Raw genomic sequence first — 19,546 nt, forward strand, 5'->3', positions numbered from 1 at the left:
TATCAAAATAAATAAAAGCATCATGACTCTAAATGAAGGAAAAACACGTGGACTGCAGATTCCTCACACTTTGGGTCATGATGTGATCAAAAGATGGGATCAAGAGGAAAATTATTTTCAGAAAGTAGAGACTAATCTAGTCAGGAGAGGAAGCAAGGGCATCCCAATTATTGCATTAGATTGATCACTGGTCTTGTACGATCCAGTTCAGCAATTCCCATATTCCCAAATCTAGCTGAACATCTCCAGAAAAGCATGCGGGAAGAGTCTCCCAAAACACCATGAAAACATATATGGTTTCTGCCCATCTGTAGAGCACTTCTATTTTTACAGAGAGAGGTCATTATTTCTGTAAGATCTCTATAAGATGAGCAGATAGGCAAGGAGCCTGTCTGAGGAACATCTTGCTGAAGGTCAGATGGTGTGACACAAGTGTGACAAGAAACCATAGCAAGAGAGGGATAACCAACACCCATTGCCTTACCTGTTGTCTGGAATTCATTTTGTACCCATTTCAAGGCTCCATTCACAGCACATTTCAAACTTTCAGGACTTGATGGGAAGTCCGAGTAATTCATGAGCATCACATTGATCACATAATTCTTGTTGTTACACCGGTTTGAACCAACTTGCTGCAGCAGCTGGAGCGAGGAAAACAAAGGCCAAATGGCCAGAATCAACATCCGTTGCTTCATATTGCTCAGTTTAGACCCATTGTGTGTTCCCTCTCATTTCTTTTTCTCTTCCAACTCTCTTTCAGATACTCTACAGTGGTTTCGTTCAGAGATAGAACGAAAGAGACCTCCACTCCATAGATTCAAAGACAGGCTGTATGATCCTTCTCTCTGGCACTTCCCTATCCCCTTCCCTGCCTTCACCTATGCCCGCCCCTCTGGCGTACTAGGTGGCACTTCAAGGTGAAAAACTAGCAACAGGAAAACTCAGGAAAGGAGAGAGGCTAAAGGTTGCTGTGAATGTTTGCTCATGGAAAGGCTGAGGCTATAAAACTGAAACATTACCAGAAACCTTGCCTGATAAGAGCACTAACTCTTCACCACAGGGATAAGATGAGAAAGGGGAGGGGACAAATGGACTGTAAAGACAACTCTTTAAAATGGAAATAAAATATAAACTCTATTAGAGCCTAGAGGAAAACAGATAGTTACTTCACGTTTGCATTTGTCCTACATCTCTGATTACATTGCCACACCATCTCTGCAGGCTGAGCTCGTAAATCAAGCGTATATTTTCTTCTGTGATAAGTTATCAATTTTGTTCCTTTAGCTTATAACATTGAAGTACTTTTTGTGTTGGCAAAAATGTCCAACTTGCAGTCCTTCAGACCAAAGCCTTCGTTTCTACTTACAGACTCAACACAAAGCTTGTCCACTCACATTCTCCCAGCACTGCACGCCAAACTGCCCCAGGTCTGCCCCAGACATGTTGCTCCCATGCAGCACAGGTCTCACTGCCCATTCCCACCTTGTCAGATGGCTCCTCAAATGGGGGGCCAAAATATTAATACTTTATGTGATGAACCTCTTGCATCAGGTAAGGATTGGCAAAGGTGAAGGTCGCATCTCAGGCCTGCGTGACCAAACTAAATTTTAAACGGCATCACTAAAAGGCACACATTAAAGGACACCACAGTGTTGCTCCAAGTACAGCTTTCCTGAGTAGTTTTCCTGAGAATGGTCTCAGGAAAGGTAGGTAGAATGAAAAGAAGACCGAAACCAAAACAACAATACCAATTTTATGATTTCTTTCAAAGCCTATATTTAAAAAGTGGTGAATGCACTTCAAATATATTTGCACAGATCTTTTTATGTGATTCTATTTTGATACTGAATTATTATTGCTCAAATCTTTCTTATACCCAGAGAAGACTATAAGCCAGCATTTAAAAGTAGATCTTGAACACCTCAGCATATCTAATCTAGCATTTGTAATTTGTAATACTGTAATTCTAAATTAGCAGTCTGTCATGTAAACATCTGGACTAGTACGGCTGGCTAGAGCCACAGATTGAGAATAGAATATAGCTTTTCTAGTGGAGATCATGTCATCACTGGCACATTTTATAGGTATTTCCGAAGTCCTTGAAACTTAGGCCATATAAGTCAATAAAAGATTTGTCATCAACTTCAGCAGAGCATGATTTGCATTTTTATACTCTTCTTAGCCTATCTGAGAGAAACATACAGCACGGATAATGCAACTAGAACTGAGTATTTTACCTTGCTGGTCACACAGGGAGTATGTAATGGCGCTGAGGTCTCCCTGCCTTTATATCTATTAACGTATTTATTTGGTTTTCACAGCAGCTTAAAACTGTCCTTTAAAAACAAAAGGTGAAATCAACCATAGCCTTAGCACAGCATTTCTTTTTACTCTCTTCCTTGCCCCATGCCTTCACAGTGCCACAGAGAGTCCCCAGACAGAATTAATTTTTGACTTCTCAACTTCTTAATTTCCTGGTGTGTGTAGTCTCTCAATGCCAAGTCCCAAGATGGGAGCACACCTTGAGCATCCAGTGACGTGGAGCAGCAGGGGGTGTGGCACAAGGCAGCAGCTGGGATGAAGCAAGCTCTTCCTGAAACCTGCTGAACTGTCCCGTATACCTTGGGGCTTTGGACATCAAACACAGTTGCCTGGCAGACTGATCAGTAACATCTGCTTCATGGGATAAGAGAGACAAAGAAAAGCCGTGGCACTGTACAGTAAACAGAAGGGTTACTGATATTATAGATGATCGTGAGGGTGGAGAGAAGAAAAAGTAAATGAATGAGTCAGATGTGTAAAGCACAAAAATTGATGGACCTGCCACAAGTAAAACAAAAGCTTCTGTATGTTTGTGTTTGTTGCCGCCTGTGCCAGAGGGATGTTTAGTCCCCGAGGAGTAGAAGACATGAGACACCAATGCCAGTCCATTCATAGTGTTCTGTCTGCAGAACACTATGATACAAATCAGACAGATACTCAAAACTATTTTCCACATCTCTTCAGGGCACTGCCTCCACTATCTCAGTAACTTTTCTCCAATTGTGAGCCAGTTCTCACACTTCAAAGATTAGTCAGTGAAGGATACAGTTCAGAAACCCATAAGTCAAAATACATGTCGGGGGGGGAGGGGGAAGCTTTTTGACTCCTACAGGCAACAGCAGCTTTAACTAGAAATCCTGGCTTACAACAGAACTACAGGTAATGGGAGCATCCTGAAGGCACATGCAAATAACTCTGCCTTCTCCTGAAAGAATGTGATGACATGGAGAAGCAGAGCAAGAGATTCAAACACCACCAATATCCTGCCTAAGGTAACCTCTCCTGACGATCCACAAAGTTTATCCCAAAATCATCCTTAAAGCACATCTTCTAGAACTACTTTTTCTCTCTTAAAAGTGTCAGGGTTTCATCATCTTCTAATGAATAAGGTGCTAAGAAACTGCATCTGACATTCCCAGTGCATTCTTTCTATCTGTGGTTTCTAGGTATCAGCTACTGCTATTATCTTGTCAGAAAGGGAAAAAAGATCCCAACATTACATATTTTCACTGTCTGTGCAAGTGTCTATCCAAAAAGTCAGATCTTAAATGAACATCATAATGAACAGATTGAGTTCAACAGCTCCAACAGTTGATGGAGGTCTCCCCTTAAATCAGTGAATACAAACCCTGTAGTTTATCACTTATTTTGCCTTCAGAAGCACAGGGACGATTAAAATTCAGATAGGCAGGCCCTGTATTTATTTGTCTGAAGACAAAATTCAGTCCCTCACCATCAACAACATTACTTGTGCATATATTGCATAGGTACAAAACACTTAATAGTTCTCTGTGGGTGTTACAATCTCAGTTAGATTAGAAATGCCAACTCAACCCACCAGAGAACTGCATCATTGGTTTTAGTGAAAAGTGACTTTTAGTGTTTAGTTCTACAGCACTTTAAAGCACTGTGTTTGTTCTGCTTTCTGTTTTATTGGATAATAAACAACCAGATATTATTTGAAACTGGTAATCAGCACTGACTTCCTGATATAAAACTCTGACACTCAGACACAGAAAAAAAACAGTAAAAAATTCCAAAGATTTGTTCCTTTAAGTCTTTCGGCCTGTGTAAGATAGTGCTTTACAGAACATTTTCCAGTTCTTTTTTAAAGGTGCATGTGACAGGGCTTTCCTCATTTCAATGGCTTCTTCTTTTTTGTGCTGAGTCTGAAAGTCCTCAAAAATAGGAATGATAGACCAACCTGGGCACCACAGAGTTCCTTTGTCTATACAGATCATATTGTAAAATTGCAACTGTATGATGCATTGTCTTCTACCACATTCATTTTTAGGATCTTTTTACCGGCATGCAACCTGATCTATTTTGTACTTAACTACAATTCATTATTTCCATTTGACCACTCATAGAAAAGAAAATGGAAGATATGGAATGAAAATTCCAGAAATCTCAGAGGAGCCACAGAATTAGGTGAAGGTATAAGATGTCCCCAGTCAGTCAACCTGCTACTTGTAGTAGTTGGTACAAATATCCTAACTAACTGGAGAGTATAAAAATGTCTTCTTTAATTTTCAGTATTAGAGAGAAGATTGAGGACATGAATAACATTTTTCTGTCTTTTAAAATATTTTTACAATACTTCTACTATCCAGATTTAGAAAACATTAATGTAAATTATTATGAATGTAGCTGTATAATATACATATATAGCAGCTGTATACATGGATACAGTATACATGTATAGCAGCTGCATAGCAGCTATGTTGATTTTTCAGAACTGATCTTTTTTTCTCTTGTTTACTATACAAGAATATAAAGAAATATTTTCCAAGCATTATCCTCTGGGACCGGAACCATCTACTGATTAGCAACAAGCCTGTAAACCATCTTATAAACATGTTGGTCATGTGATGCATGATCCTGATAGTACAGCCTGATCCTGATAATATTGCCATTCCCATGCGTTATTGAGAGTTTAGGTTGCTGCCATAATTAGCTGCCACAGTTCAGTTGCTGACACAGATTACAATAAAATTACACTGCAAAGCACTGACTGTTCTCATTAGAAGTTACCAATCTAGTAAAAGTAAAACTACAGACAAGGATAAGAAAAGTTGTAATTGGAATTGCAACATACTCCCAGGAGCTTGGGCGGTGGCCCCATCCTCCCATTGATCTATGCTGGCACATATCAGAAGATGAAGCTAAATATGTGATGTGTCATCAATATCTAGCTCAATTAAGAAAGTCTTCTTCCTTTTAACCCTTTCCCAACACATACACATTGTGATGTGAATATTATTCATCCACCTAACTTCTACCAAAATAAATAGTAAGAAGTCTTTCCTCTTAACTACTATTTTCTTTCTCTAAAGGACTTCGTTTCCAGAGGGACAAGACATATTTTTCTTTTCAGCATAAGGGTTTGCCTCTGTTTTAGACTCAGCAGGATATAGCTCTGTCAAGTGACAAAAATAAGCTACCTGTAACGTGCAAACATTTTTTCTGTTTCTCCTTACAGAGGTAAATGGCTTGAGTGTGTAATAATTTATGTATTGGACATATACTTCAGTTTCCTTAAACTCTCTTTATTAAACACAATACATGTTTATACTATGTGATGAGATGGAGTTATGAGATCTTCTAGCTAGTGCACACATGATCTTGTAAATCCAGATGGCAGTGGAATACTGTGCAAATATATCAGCACGCATCCTGAACCAGTACAACTGCATTCTCTGGGATGTAGCACTTGCAGTGATGTGGCTTTCTGACTTGGATAAGTTTGTGTGGATCCAGCTAACCATGCATTGCATTTTCCGCTCTGACACTGACTTGTGCAATCAGTGGATTGTCTTGCCACTCCTCCCTTGATTCTACACACATAAACTTCTAAAAACTTACCTAAATGTGATTCTGAAAGCAAATACAAGGACAGCTTTTATGTTACTTTTATTAACTTGACTGAATCTTTATGACAGGTTGGGTGCTAGAAGTATCAGAAAAATTCTGAAGCTGCAGTTCCCACAGATCCATAAAATCATAAACACCAGTGAAAACTAAAGAGGCTCCCTTTCCAAAATACAGATAAAAAATATGAATCTTTATTTCACCATTTGGAGGTCTTTACCCGACACGGGTGTTGTTTGCTGTCTTGAGCTGGGCAATAGAGATCAGACAAAAGCATTAAAGGTGCATATGATCTGTCAACTTACGCATTTCACCTTCTCTCATCATGAGTGGTCTACCCAGGGTAGAATAAGCCTCAGAAGTTGCTGACGCATAAAAAAAGAAGCAAGTATTATTCCAGTTCTTTGCTTTTAAAGGTACCATTCCCCATTTTCTCATTGCAAGGGATTGCCTTTGTACCTTTAGCAGGGGAGCATTTAATTGCTCTCACTTTTACGTATCATTTATCTTGAGATGTTGTCAGATGCATTTTCAAAGGTACAAGATGCAGAACATGGTGAAGCATCATTACTGAATTTACATGATCTTACCCAGACATTACTGAAATTGAAGTACATGATTGTTGCTTATGTAAAGGTCACATCATAACCTCTTGTTTTGGTTATATGATGAATTTGTCCCACTTCCTGATTTTCCTTTCTCTCCCTTTTTTTATTTCCTTCCCCTCCTTCCTCACCTTTTCTTAGACCTCACTTTCCACACTCTGATTTTTTATTTAAACGGTGACTGCGCTCTCTGACGCTTATCTTGGTGTTTAGTCATGGGTGCATGATTTCCCTTTTGCTGCCATCAGTGTAAGTCAATTCCCATTCTCCCAGCAATTCTGTGTGGAAATAAACATGATCATTAATCATTTTACAGCTCACAGCCTTTAAAATAATGGCACTGGTGAAGGTAAGAGCTGCAGCAATTTTCCAGTATTAAAATAGAGTGGCCAAACTTCTTGACATGTCTTTAATTTATTAATTGTCGTCTTAGTGTTTCATATAAGGAAAAGATTATAACATCTCCACCTAGTTTGTTCTGCATTTTAATAATAATTTCTACACCAGACATGCTAAAAATATTTTGATCAACTTCATACTGCTATCACTTTGTATCTCTATTGACAATGTCCTTCTTGTGCCCACAGCTAACCCACTGGCACTGCATATCTGTTAGTTCTCATGCATGCCCCAACTTCGGATCAACTACATACAAATTCAGGAGCCACTTGGAAATGGGAGAAACCAGTGAAGCAGCTGAGAGCTTTCTTCCATTTGATTTAATATTTTAGCTGTTGATTCTTAGAACAGCAGGATCTTGTGAAAGAATGTATATTAAAAAAAATATGGAAGAAAGTGATGTAGTGAGATTACATTTTCTGTTACTTTTTCTTTAAAAAAAGAAAATAAAGAATCTTGCCTAATTGTACTGTCTGCTTGCTTGTTTTCTCCTGACAGAAATAATACCTTACGTAATAGAGAAGAGCTTTAAAAGGAGACCAAATCACTGGCATACATTCTTTATCACTTTGACTGACTAACTAAAAACTAATTTCTTGCAGAGAAGTCCTTTGTGGGCGAGTGGATTATTCGCCTTCCTTCTTCATGTCCTGTGGTATGAAAGCACATATATAAACAAGGGGCACCGCCATGGTGGTGTTGTGCTCCAGTGGCTCCTGGTTGCAGAGTAACCTCTTGGAGACTGTTCCAAGCTGGGTGCATCATTCCTGGGTCGAGTCAAGTTTAAGTGATTGTGAAACAGTGAATATGGAACCCACACTCTGAAGCAGCAGCACACAGTTCTTTACTGCTGGTCTATGTTCCAGATGATTGCACTGTGACAAGACATATCTATTCATACAAACATAAAGGAGCTGCTTTAGCTGCTTTTATTTTTTTTCTGGTAATGTGAGATTTTCTTCTCAAGGAAGGAAAATGGTAGAAATACAGATACTTCATTACTCTTGTCCATGGACATGTGTTTTATAGTTAGTGAGTTGTCAGCAGTAGTTTAAAGTATTGGCCCTCCTGTAATTTCAATCATAGAATCATTAAGGTTGGAAAAGACCTCTAAGGTCATTGAGTACAACCATCAATCTAACACTGCCAGGTCCATCAGTTACCCATGTCCCTAAGCGCCACATCTACACGTCTTTTGAACACTCCAGGGATGGTGATTCCACCACTCCCCTGGAGAACTTGTTCCAATGTTTGACCAATCCTTTCAGTGAAGAATTTTTTTTCCTAATAACCGATCTACACCTCCAATGGCTTTCCAGCCACTCTGCCCCAAGCCCGTAGCGTTGCATGGGGCTCTTGTGACACAAATGGGGGACCCGGATGTTCAAGAGAAGGACCAAAGGCAGGGAGAGGAAGAGCCTAGGAATTCTAGGGAGGAACCAGCGCGGTTCTGACCGAGGGACCGCCCCTCAGTCCCGTGGCCGCCGCGGGATGGCCGCCCGCCGCAGCGCAGGCGGAACCCTGGGGGCGGACCCGGTCGGCAGCCGGCGCCTGTTCGCCGCCGCCTTCCGCCGCCCCGCCGTTACCCCGGCAACGCCGCCGCCGTGGGAGCGTGGAGTCCGGGCCGGCCGCAGGATGGTGAGGGGCGGCGGGGCGGCGGGATGGTGCGGGGCGGGAGGCGGAGGGTGGTGGCGAGGGGCGGGGAAGGGGGAGCGCCGCCGAGCGAGGGCCCGCTCTGACGCGGCTCCGCTTTTCTCTTTGCCCAGATGCTCTCCCGTGCCAAGCCGGCCGTGGGGGGTACCCCGCCGCCGGGAGACAGGCGAAGAAAGAAAGGGAAGGAGGTGCCGCAGCTGGAAGAACTCCTGGCCCAGAGGGACTTTACCGGCGCGATCGCCTTGCTGGAGGTGACGGTCTCCGAGCGGTACCATCGTTGCCAGGCCGATGCCCGCAGGGCTGCGGGGCGAGGGGAGCCCTTCCCCTGCCTCGCGTCCCCCTCGCCTCCTCCCGCACCCTCCAGGCCCTGCCGCGGCAGCTGCGGCCCCTCGCTTCGCAGAGCCTGGTTTGGCCTGAGAGGGCTGCCTGCTGCTGCCCTCAGAAATGTGAAAGCAGCTGCACCCAAGTAGCATCCACAGCTGTCAAAGCATCCGCGATATATGATAGCCTGCTATTGCTTTGGTTATCTGTGGGTTATCTGTAGAAACTGTGTGGCAGCTGACAAAATTCTTACATTCTTTATTTTCTACAAAGTTTAAGCAGCAAGTGGGTGAGCAGGAGGAGGATGCCAACCTTTGGATTGGATACTGTGCATTTCATTTGGGTGACTACAAGAGAGCTCTGGAGGTAAGTGCGGAAGTCCCACTCCCTGAGGCTGGAAATCGGAATGTAGTGATAAAGCGATGACAACAAGAGGAAGATGGTCTGTAATCGGGAACAGCTCTGCCAGCCAGTTAAGGTACAAATGTACAGTAATGAGGCAGATGCTGTAGAAAGCAGTTTAGATTGAAAAAAAAAAAAAGATATTTACCTATGAAAATAGAGCTTTTTAAAGTTATCTACTATCTGATTTAATACTAGGCTCAGTAGACTAATTTGCCCTTTTGTATGTCGTAGTTCGTGTCCTAAATCTTCCATTCTTCCATCTTTTGCAGCTAGCTTTCCACAGTTTTATTTTTCATGTTTGGTTATTATTTTGTCTTCATTGTGAAGCTTATTTGTGATATGCACGATAAAATTCTCTCTTTAGAGATTGATGCCCCTGGCCATTAAATGATATGAGATTCAACAAGGCCAAGTGCCAGGTCCTGCACTTTGGCCACAACAACCCCATGGAGCAGTACAGGTTGGGGACAGAGTCGATGGGTGGCTGCCAGGCAAAAAGGGACCTGGGGGTGCTGATTGACAGCCAGCTGAACATGAGCCAGCAGTGTACCCAGGTGGCCAAGAAAGCCAATGGCATCCTGGCCTGTATCAGGAACAGTGTGGCCAGCAGGACCAGGGCAGTGATTCTTCCCCTGTACTCAGCGCTGGTGAGGCCACACCTGGAGTACTGTGTCCAGTTCTGGGCCCCTCAGTTCAGGAAGAATATTGAGGTGCTGGAGTGAGTCCAAAGAAGGGCATCAAGGCTGGTGAAGGGTCTCGAGCACATATTCTGTGAGGAGAGGCTGAGGGAGCTGGGGTTGTTTAGCCTGGAGAGGAGGAGGTTCAGGGGAGACCTCATCACTCTCTACAACTGCCTGAAAGGAGGTTGTAGCCAGGTGGGGGTCATTCTCTTCTCCCAGGCAACGAGCAACAAGACAAGAGGACAGAGTCTTTAGCTGCACCAGGGGAGGTTTAGGTTGGACTTCAGGAGGAATTTCTTCACAGAAAGAGTGATTGAGCATTGGAATGGGCTGCCTAGGGACGTGGTGGAGTCACAGTCCCTGGAGGTGTTTAAGAAAAGATTGGATGTGGCACTTAGTGCCATGGTCTAGTTGACAGTGATGGTGTTTGGTCATAGATGGACTCAATGATCTCAGAGGTCTTTTCCAACCTAGTTGATTCTGTGATTCTATAATGTACTTTATTGTTCTTCTTTATGTTTTCTTGTATTAGGTAATTCAAGTAAATGAGACATTCTCCAAAAGCTTTAAGTCACTAAAATACATGTTGACTATTCAAATATGCATACGTTTTAATATTTGTATAATACAATTCTGTCACGTCTCTTTCAGTGCATGAGTCCATAAGCAGTTCTTTCTCTTGTGTCCATTTATGTCTCCCATGAAGCTCAATCTTTTGCCAAACAATTTGTTTCCAGTGTCCCTGGGATCCCTTTATCTTCTTAGCAGTTCCAGCAAATTTCTCTGTAGAAATATTAATTAATTTTTGTTGTCTGCCTTGCCCTGTACCTCTGAGGGCTGGAATTGTTATGCATACCAGAACAAGGAGTGGTGTGGTGATAGCCACAAAGCTGCATATAACTAGAGGAGATTTTAAAACAACTCTGTCTGCCTGAGTATTGTTTGTCTCTGTTGCACTGTTGCTAGAGGTGTGAATTGCTGGGCCCGTATGATGCTGTATTGCACTGTTAAAGGCTTACTGGTTTCTGTCAGAGTCACCTGGGGGACATCTCCATCACAAGTCACTGAAGTATAAGTGAAGTATAACTGGGTTTGCAGTCTTTTCATTTGCTTTCCCCAGAAGAAATATTAAAAACAAATTATAATTTAGAGTATTAAAAAAAATAAAAAGAAAATAAATAGATTATAGAACAATGATGATATTTTCTCTTAGATAAAATGAAGTGTTTAACTATAGTAATATGTGGTCACGTGCACAAGATGCATACATGAGGTAAAAACTCTAAAGCTTCCAAATAAGTTCACAAGGCACTCTGCCCTTTAAAAATTGAAGAGGAAACATCCATTCGAGATGTTAGAGATGCTCAGGTAATTAAATTGTCAGTATACACAGTACAGAACGTAGAAGAGTAGTACAGGACCTAATGGTAAATTAATATTCATGTTTAAATTTGTGGAATTTTAAGATTATGAATGTAACAATCAGTTGCTGTAGTTAATTTATATTTAGGCATCAGGTGTTAGTTAATAGGGAGTGAAAGTTTTTTAAAAAAGAAAAATATTTGTATAAAAATAAAAAATAGCTTGCAATTTCTTTGAAATAAGAAATAAATTCTACTCTTTGAAATGCCCAATAGATGCTTTTAGAGCCAGAGTGGATTTTATATGTTTCCTTCAAAGAAAAAGCAACAGCTTTTTTTTATTATTTTTTAATTCGGTTTTGCATGTGGTGTTTGATTCACCACTAGGGGATGCTGTTGATCCAGGCTTTTAAAAACTGCAACGTATTCGCCTATTTCCCATTTTTCCCGTTTCTCTGCCCAAGTAGGGACAATAAAAGGTTTGTCTCAATGGTTTATGGATTGTTTTAAGTTTGTGGGTTTGAGTGTTTTAAGCGAGAGATCACAGGGCCTATCTTTTCAGATTTAAGACTGATTTTTGGCACAGTGATGAGTCCTGATAGCTCTCTTATTTTTGTGGTCACATGTGGGAAATGAGCCTGTGCATCTCAGCATAGATTCTTTGGAGACTGACCATTGTAGTTGTAATTCCTAAGCCTGCGGGAATCACTCCACTGACTGTGGAGACTGAACTGCCTTTCACTTAGCTTCAAGGTTGAAGTATAATGCTGCATCTCCTCTGCCGTGTTACAAAGGCACTGTTGCTGTATTCTCAAGGGCAAATTCCTTGATTATCTATACACTTGAGATCTTGGAGCATTCTTTAGGGAATGCCAAGAGCACTGTAAATAAAATACTATGGGTCGAAGATTCTGCAGAATTCTCCAGAATGACATTGCACACAATCTAAATGATTTACTCTCCTGTGTGTGCCTTCTGGTGACAACACATAGTCTGTGTCACTATTTTCACAGTTCATGGTTTGTAGTCCATGTACCTATGGGGTACCTATGAGGGTCTTCAGAAATTATGCTGTTCAATCCTTTTATTTATAATGATACTTTCACAGTGTTGGTTGCACAGCAACTTTTGGACAAGCTCGGGGATTGGGGTGAGGTGGCCATCACCCATCACTGGGAGAAATGGGGAAAAAGTGAAAAACACACAGACCTTCCTTCAGCTCCAAGAATATTTCCAGAGAGAATGACAGTAAAATCGCTGTCACATTCATGTGAGAGAATTCACACTCTCTTACCACAGGCACACAAACAACAGTCAAATATGCTCTAAGTAGAGCACTAACCTCAGCTTCACTAGGGTCACACTTTCCCCTTCTTAGTAGTAGATGCCTTTCTGAAAGGTTGTGCCACTGACACTGGACTGGTGGGATCATTCCTACTGCTGTACACCAGTTTACAAATGGTATTGCACTGGGCTTGACTCTTCCAGCAGTCACAGTACAGCCCTTCCCTGGGGACTGACTAACTTTCTTCACTGACAAACTTATTTTTACTAACACTGAGTGGCTTGTATCTTCCTGGCATCATATCGCAATCAGAGCTTCCCTAGTGGATGGCAGCATCTGATTAGTTTTCTGGAGTCTTCCACATGTATTGTCCCTAATGGGGAAAAACCCACCTATCTTTCTACCATGACTTGCTCATAGCTCTAATGTTAAACCTTTCCTGAAAAATTTCCCACTGTCACCCAAGGACTGGAATCAGAGCATCAGTCCAATGATTCTGTTTCTAAGCTGCCTGATCTGGTAAATTGAAGCAGCTGGGGCCTAGGAAAGGGAGGGTATTATTATATCTATATAATATTATATAGATATTTAAGGTATTTAACATTTAAGAGAGGAATTGGCAAGGGCAGATGCAGTGCTTGGTTGGATTCAAGAACAAGTTTCACTCTCTGACTGGGCTTTAGGCACACAGGATTCTGGCACGGTACAGCTGTTGGACATGGTAATGCCATTTTAGCCTATCAGCTGCACACATGAGAGCAAAGCATGATCCCTGGGCCAGAGCCTTCAATGGATTGTTTCTGTCAAAATATCACAAACTACATGTAGCCAGCGACAGACAGACTCTCCAATCTGCCACCTCCCTCCTAGCAGAGAAGTAGGAACCATTCCGCCTCTTCAATGGACAGGACCTCTTGCCACCTTGACTTTGCTAAGGATAATTTCAGTCAAATAGTAACTTATGGAAAGAACAGAACTATACTTGGGTAAGGGTTTGTCCATGAGCAGTGTCTGGTCTTGCTTGAATACTTTTGTGGAAAGTGTGATAATACAGGTACACTCAAGTTACTGACAGCTGAAGCTGGAAATTAGAAGATGGATTTTTAGCTCTGGGAGTTCTCTAGACTTCTCTGTTACGACTCTAGCCAGGTTATGATGGGTATCTCCACACCTCCTTTGAGCACTTGTGGGGCAGCTGTATAGTTGGCCCATTTATTGGCTTTTCAGGATCTGTGTTTGTAGGGTTGGAGAATCCAGACAAGTAATAAGGGCAGTGAGATGGCCTCAGCATTGTGTCTGTAGATGTAGGCAATCATCCTGGCAGCCTGCTTTTGAGGAAAATCACACGTGTCTCGTGATAGGGGGGTGAGGTGGAGCAGGGTGAATAGCAAGAAGTTGTTATGCTCCTGGACAGCAAAAGTATGCCACAAGGTTGACTGTTGGGAAAGCTTTCAGAGTATTTCATTTGTTTGCTTTTGTTTGTTAATTTGGAGAGGAGGGGGTAAAGCCCTTGTGAGGTAGTCTTTGAGCAACTGATGTTGAATGCCTTTCAGTGAGGAAAGGGGCAAGAGCACAGAGTCTGGGTGCAGGGCCCAGAACTACAGGATAAGGAGCACTAATTGTCCTAATTTTTATTTACTGTGTTTCTATAGATCCACGTTGGTACAGCTTGAGCACCTTTTAGTTATTGCTTGCTTTGAAAGGCTAAGCCAGAACTTGATTTGTGTTTATGCACTTCGTCTTTTCTAATTAATCTACCTGAAGCCCTAGCTGAAAGAGACCTTTGGGTGCATTTAATCTGAATGGATTTTGAAAGATTCCAGATGGTCCCAATAAACAGCAGTGGCCTGTCTCTCAGAGCTCCGTGACAGGTCTATGTCAAGATTAAACTGGCCTCAGTAGGAAAGGTTGGCCTCTATGTAAAAGTTTTCTATTATTATAATTGTTTTTATTTATTTATTTATTTATTTATTTTTATTTGAAATATTGTTGGATAGCTAGTCCCTGAAGTACCAGCAAGACTGAGCTGGCTTTTACGGGCATTCCTTACCAGTACCTTCTCTGTTTGGGAGTGCGGTTTACTTTCACTTAGCAACAGAAAAAAAATTCTTTTTGCTTCTTTGCAAACTATAAACTTTGTTGTTGTCAGCATATTTCTGTTCTTGGGATTCATTGTCCTTTGTGCATGGTTTATTTTATCTAGTGCTGTGTATATATATCTATATCTATATATCTGTCTTTTTTTCCCAGAGGTAAGAAGTCTCCCACCCCCAGTGGCTCAATCTGCTAAACTCTCTCTAGGCAGAGGGAAATTCCAATTCATATATTTGGAGGACAACTATAGAGTCAGCAAGGGGTTGTGTTGCTGGGAGGGGTGAAAGGCTGATGGCAATGGGAGTATGTGGATGACATTGTTTCAGCAGGTCTTATGAGAACATTGTGTGACTCTGCCTGCTTTGCCTTATGCTGCCTGTTGGATGTGGATGGATGGAGAGCAGGAGCACCAGCAGCAGGCACTTTCTCTGGGATGGTCCTTCCTAGTAATTTGTCAGAAAGTGAGAGAGGAAAAAAAAATGGCATTGAGAGATCTCCTTGCTTCTTTTTCTAATACCTACTGTTACACTGAGCAAAGATGTTTATCTTCAGGAATGTCATTGTTTGGTAGCTGCAAAAACTTTTTTGTTTAAAAAAAATAGATTGAAAGATTGATTTGTTAAGTTTTTGCTGTTTCACAATAACAAGAAACTAAGCAGTTTGTCTGGCAGTATTAAAGGATATGTACCTGAGATTAGCTCAGTTGGTCAGAGCATGGTGCTAATAACAGCAAGGTCATGTGTTCAATCCCTGTGCAGGCTATTTCCTTAAGAATTGGACTTGATCCTTGCAGGTTTCTTCCAACTCAGAATATTCTGTGAAATATGTAGAATGAATGTGGATGTGCAAGAATTATCAGAATATGGTATCTAGTGGCTTTCTGTAGCTGTTGGCTGTAAATCTTAAAATGGAAAATGGTAAAGTTAGGCTCAATTTAGTAATATTTACTATAATTTACTAATCTTATCTATAAGGAAATCTTGAATTTGCCCTGTACCAACTTATAGGCTTGTGTTTTAATGCAGTGGTCTCCAAACAATTTTGCTCATGCATCCCTATCAATAAAAAATTTTTGAGTACACACCCCCAATATGTATGCACATCTATACATTTATAAATTACATACCTGTACTACTGTACTAATATGTCACTATAAAACATACATGAAAATAGAAAGTAAAAAAAGGAGGAGGTAAAGATTAAATAAACACTATTTAAAAATATTTATTTTAGTTATTAATAATGCCAAAACAAATTTTCTTCCTGCAATTGTGGTATTATATTGCATAACCTCAGATTTAGAATACACTTTGGAGTCCACAGCTTAAATATATACTAAGACACTACCTACAGGTTTACAAAAACCTGTTTAACACTTACTCCAGTAAATATTCACAAAGAGATTTCCCGAGTGTTTATGGCTCCCAGGCTTTGACTGGAGGAGAACTTAGGAAAGCATCAGAAGTGACTGAAGAAAAGTTGATTATATTGCTGTCTTTATAACTTAGATATGTTGGAGTTTATAAATGTAAGCAGCATATTTACAATATAAATATTTTTTATATCTCTATAACTTCAATATTGACTGAAATCATGTTCACACAATGGAGATTGATAGCACTGCTTGTCCCTGTTGTCTGTTCTATTGCTGTAAACAAAAAGAGTTAGGAACATATCTTAGGTTTAAGATGTAATAGTTTTGTTGTAAGAACTGCAAAGAACTTCAGAATAAGTTGTTTGATCTCAGTAATTTAATGATACATTGTAAAATGGTGGAAGAAAGAATGATATTTAATAAATATATGTGCTATTACACATTTTTTGAAAATCGACCCTCTCTTCTGTTACAGGAGTATGAGGCCTTAACCAAACAACCAACTTGCAATCCAGATGTTTGGGTGAACCTTGCCTGTACGTACTTCTTTCTGGGGATGTACACGCAAGCAGAACAAGCAGCTTTGAAAGGTGAGATGTATATGTCTCTGTTGGAAAGGACTGCTTATTGACTCGAACACTGAAAGCGATTTCCAGAGAAAGTATGCAATGCTTTATTTTCATAGGAATAAAGGATACATGTGACCAAAGTTGTTTGGGTTCGGGTTTTTGTTTGGGAGTTGGTTTTTTAACTTTCATTTAACAGGACAGTTGTGATGCAGTTTGCTTCCTAAAAATACCTTGGGCATGTGGAGCAGCGGGAACTGAAAGAAGCATCTTGAAAATCATTGCTTTTATGAATTTCTAAATACAAAACCCAGCATACATCGACTAGGAACAAGAAGTTCCTTTTGTTCTTTTGACTGATTCTGTGTCTCTGAGCCAGTGCAGATGAAGCAAATTAGGCTAGTGAAATTATAAAAAATTAAAAAAAATAAGCATCTGAGGGAATTCAGCATTCTCCCTGATATGGACAAGAACTCTGTTTACATAGTTTGAGTGACTTAGTAGGTGGTTTTGTTGCTTTGTAAGTCAGATCTAGGTATCTGATTCTTCAAGGCATGGAGTTCACTGCAGTCACATTATTACAGTCCTGCTTTAATCTGAACATGCATGGGATCATTTAAAGGAATGGAATTTAGATTCCAAGGCAATTCTTACTACCTAAAAATGTTTCTGTAGTTTCATTTTGTTACCCATCACTTTTTATATATCTTTGTGATTTATGTTGTTTCCCGTAACCATAGTATCTCAGTGCTTTCTCAGTGATAGTTCAGTCAACTTCTGACTCTTGCCTTTTTAGGATAAAACTCTTATTGAAGTACGGGTTTTCTCCTTTCTTTCATTAGTCTACTTGTCTTGCACTGAAAATAGAGTAGGGAGGAAATAATATGTACTTTCTTCTGCTGTGAAGGAGTGCCTTCCAAAAGGACAGCTTTGTAGTATTTTTAAAAAATAATTAGATTCTCATATCTTTTTAAAATCCTCAGAAAGAGGATTGAGCTCATGCTGAGCTGAAATCCCACAACTGAAAATGTTTTGTTTCCAACTATAAAAAAATCTCATACAGAGCTTTGTGATTTGTATTGTTCAAGAGGTGTGCAAATTTCTAGTGTTCACAAATAATTTAATCTTTAATGTACCAAAAATTTGAGCTTTGGAGATTGCAATCTAGGACTTGAAGTAAAATCTAAAAATAAATGGGCAGTAGAGCTCAACGTGTCACTGTGACCTAAACCATGGAGGAAGCAAGCAGCTGCATCCTGTACCAGCTGGAGTCATTGTCATCAGCTTCACGTCATGTGATTTACAGTAATCCATTCTAGAGATGACATATACACAGCTGGGCATGCAGCTTGATTAACTGTGAGCTGTGAGTGAGGGAAGGTTATTCTTTTCATACCCCTTCAGATTAGTTAATGGTAGCCTCGTGAGTGGCAGGGTAGGGGGTGCAGCTAATGGTACTTGGGTGCTGGAGGCAAGGGTAGGAATATCAGGAAAGGAGTGCAAGACATAGGGAGTGTAGCTGAGAGAGGGAACAGAAAATAACTGAGTGCTCACATTAGTTCTGTCAGTTCCTGATTTTATGTAATTGTTGGAGAAGGAACAGCATCCCAGTTTTTATAACGAGGTGCTAAAACTTTCTTGTGAGTACTGTAATACTGATGATTTCTGGCTACTTAAGCTTGGTGGTTAGGAGTCATAGCTGAAGATTTATAACACTTGTCCTTTTTCCACTGAAAACTTCCAAGTGTGCTATATTCCCCTTTCCACTCCCATCACTTCAGTCTTTCTTGTATTGAGTTTGAACTATTTTATTTTTGTTGAAGTCGGATCCTCTTTTAGTTTTTTTTTTAACATTTTAGGATTGCATCAATGATGGCTGTTTGTAATATATTATTGACAACTGAGGCCATATCATCTTGTGGTCTCTTCCATGGTTTTGCAAAGATCCTGAAGAAGCAAAATATTTCCTTCAATATTAACACAACAGCTGAAGTCTTTAAAAGAACACCATTTTTCCAATGCTGCTTTGAATACTACTGAAAAAATTGTAGGTGGTGTTAATGTTAGGATGCTTACCATTGCTATTTTGGGATTATTTTGTCTGAATTCTTGCATACTGTGTAGTGTTTATTGCTGCAGTTATGCTAAGCCCCTAAAAGTAGCATAGTACTAAAACAAATTAAGGAGAACTAATTTAAATTTAAATTTAAAATTAAATTAAGGAGAACTAATTCAGCGATAATTCTGAATTTCTACAGTAATAGAATCTCTGTGTGAAAGGGAACATAAATGTGAGCTAGCTTTCTGGAATAGGTTTTCCACACAAACATATAAATATCTAGAAATCAAATCAAATTCCTTCTTGCCGTGTACTGTTGCTGTTACTTAAGAAAATTATTGTTAGCCATCTGAGGAAAAATATGCAAGACACTTAAAAATTAGGAAATTATTGTTAAAATCCATGAGCTAGTTATTGCATTTATAGTCCACAATCTCTTGTGGATCAAGGTTTTATGTTTATTTTATAACAGATGTGAACTGTTCTCTCTCATTACTTAATTAAAAGTTCATGGTGATTTGGGACAGCCAGCAGGGCTTCACCAAGGGCAAGTCCTGCCTGACCAGCCTAGTGGCTTTCTATGAAGGAGTGACTACATCAGTGGGTAAGGAAAGGGCTGCGGGTGTCATCTGTCTGGACTTTTGCAAAACTTTTGAAATGGTTCCCCACAATACCCTTCTCTCTAAATTGGAGAGGGATGGATTTGATCAGTGGACTGTTCGGTGGATTAGGAATTGGTTGGATGGTCACATCCAAAGGATAATGGTCCATAGCTCAGAGTCCCAATGGGCAGCAGTGACCAGTGGTGTCCCTCAGGGGTCCATACTGGG

The 19,546-nt window shown here is 40.5% G+C and overlaps 2 protein-coding genes across 6 annotated transcripts in view; one reads left to right on the forward strand and one right to left on the reverse strand.

The window, feature by feature from the left end:
* Positions 1-8,455, reverse strand: part of GUCY2C (guanylate cyclase 2C) — a 48,917-nt gene extending 40,462 nt beyond the window's left edge. The window contains exons 1-3 of the mRNA XM_017827567.1: positions 8,373-8,455; positions 6,650-6,796; positions 485-641 (exon numbers count right to left, since the gene is read on the reverse strand). Of these exons, the coding sequence (XP_017683056.1) occupies positions 485-584 (100 nt within the window). The 5' untranslated portion in view covers positions 585-641; positions 6,650-6,796; positions 8,373-8,455. The remainder of the gene's footprint in view (positions 1-484; positions 642-6,649; positions 6,797-8,372) is intronic.
* A 21-nt stretch (positions 8,456-8,476) lies between these two features.
* Positions 8,477-19,546, forward strand: part of TTC26 (tetratricopeptide repeat domain 26) — a 56,334-nt gene continuing 45,264 nt past the window's right edge. For 4 of the 5 annotated variants that reach the window (XM_017827696.1, XM_017827694.1, XM_017827695.1 and 1 more), the window contains exons 1-4: positions 8,477-8,555; positions 8,684-8,821; positions 9,165-9,257; positions 16,567-16,681. In XM_017827696.1, coding sequence (XP_017683185.1) covers positions 8,553-8,555; positions 8,684-8,821; positions 9,165-9,257; positions 16,567-16,681 — 349 coding nt within the window. In that variant the 5' untranslated portion in view covers positions 8,477-8,552. The other variant, XM_017827697.1, reaches the window with a different exon arrangement.

Source organism: Lepidothrix coronata, unplaced genomic scaffold, assembly GCF_001604755.1.
Source record: "Lepidothrix coronata isolate B3197 unplaced genomic scaffold, Lepidothrix_coronata-1.0 Scaffold141, whole genome shotgun sequence".
Taxonomy (NCBI): Eukaryota; Metazoa; Chordata; class Aves; order Passeriformes; family Pipridae; genus Lepidothrix; species Lepidothrix coronata.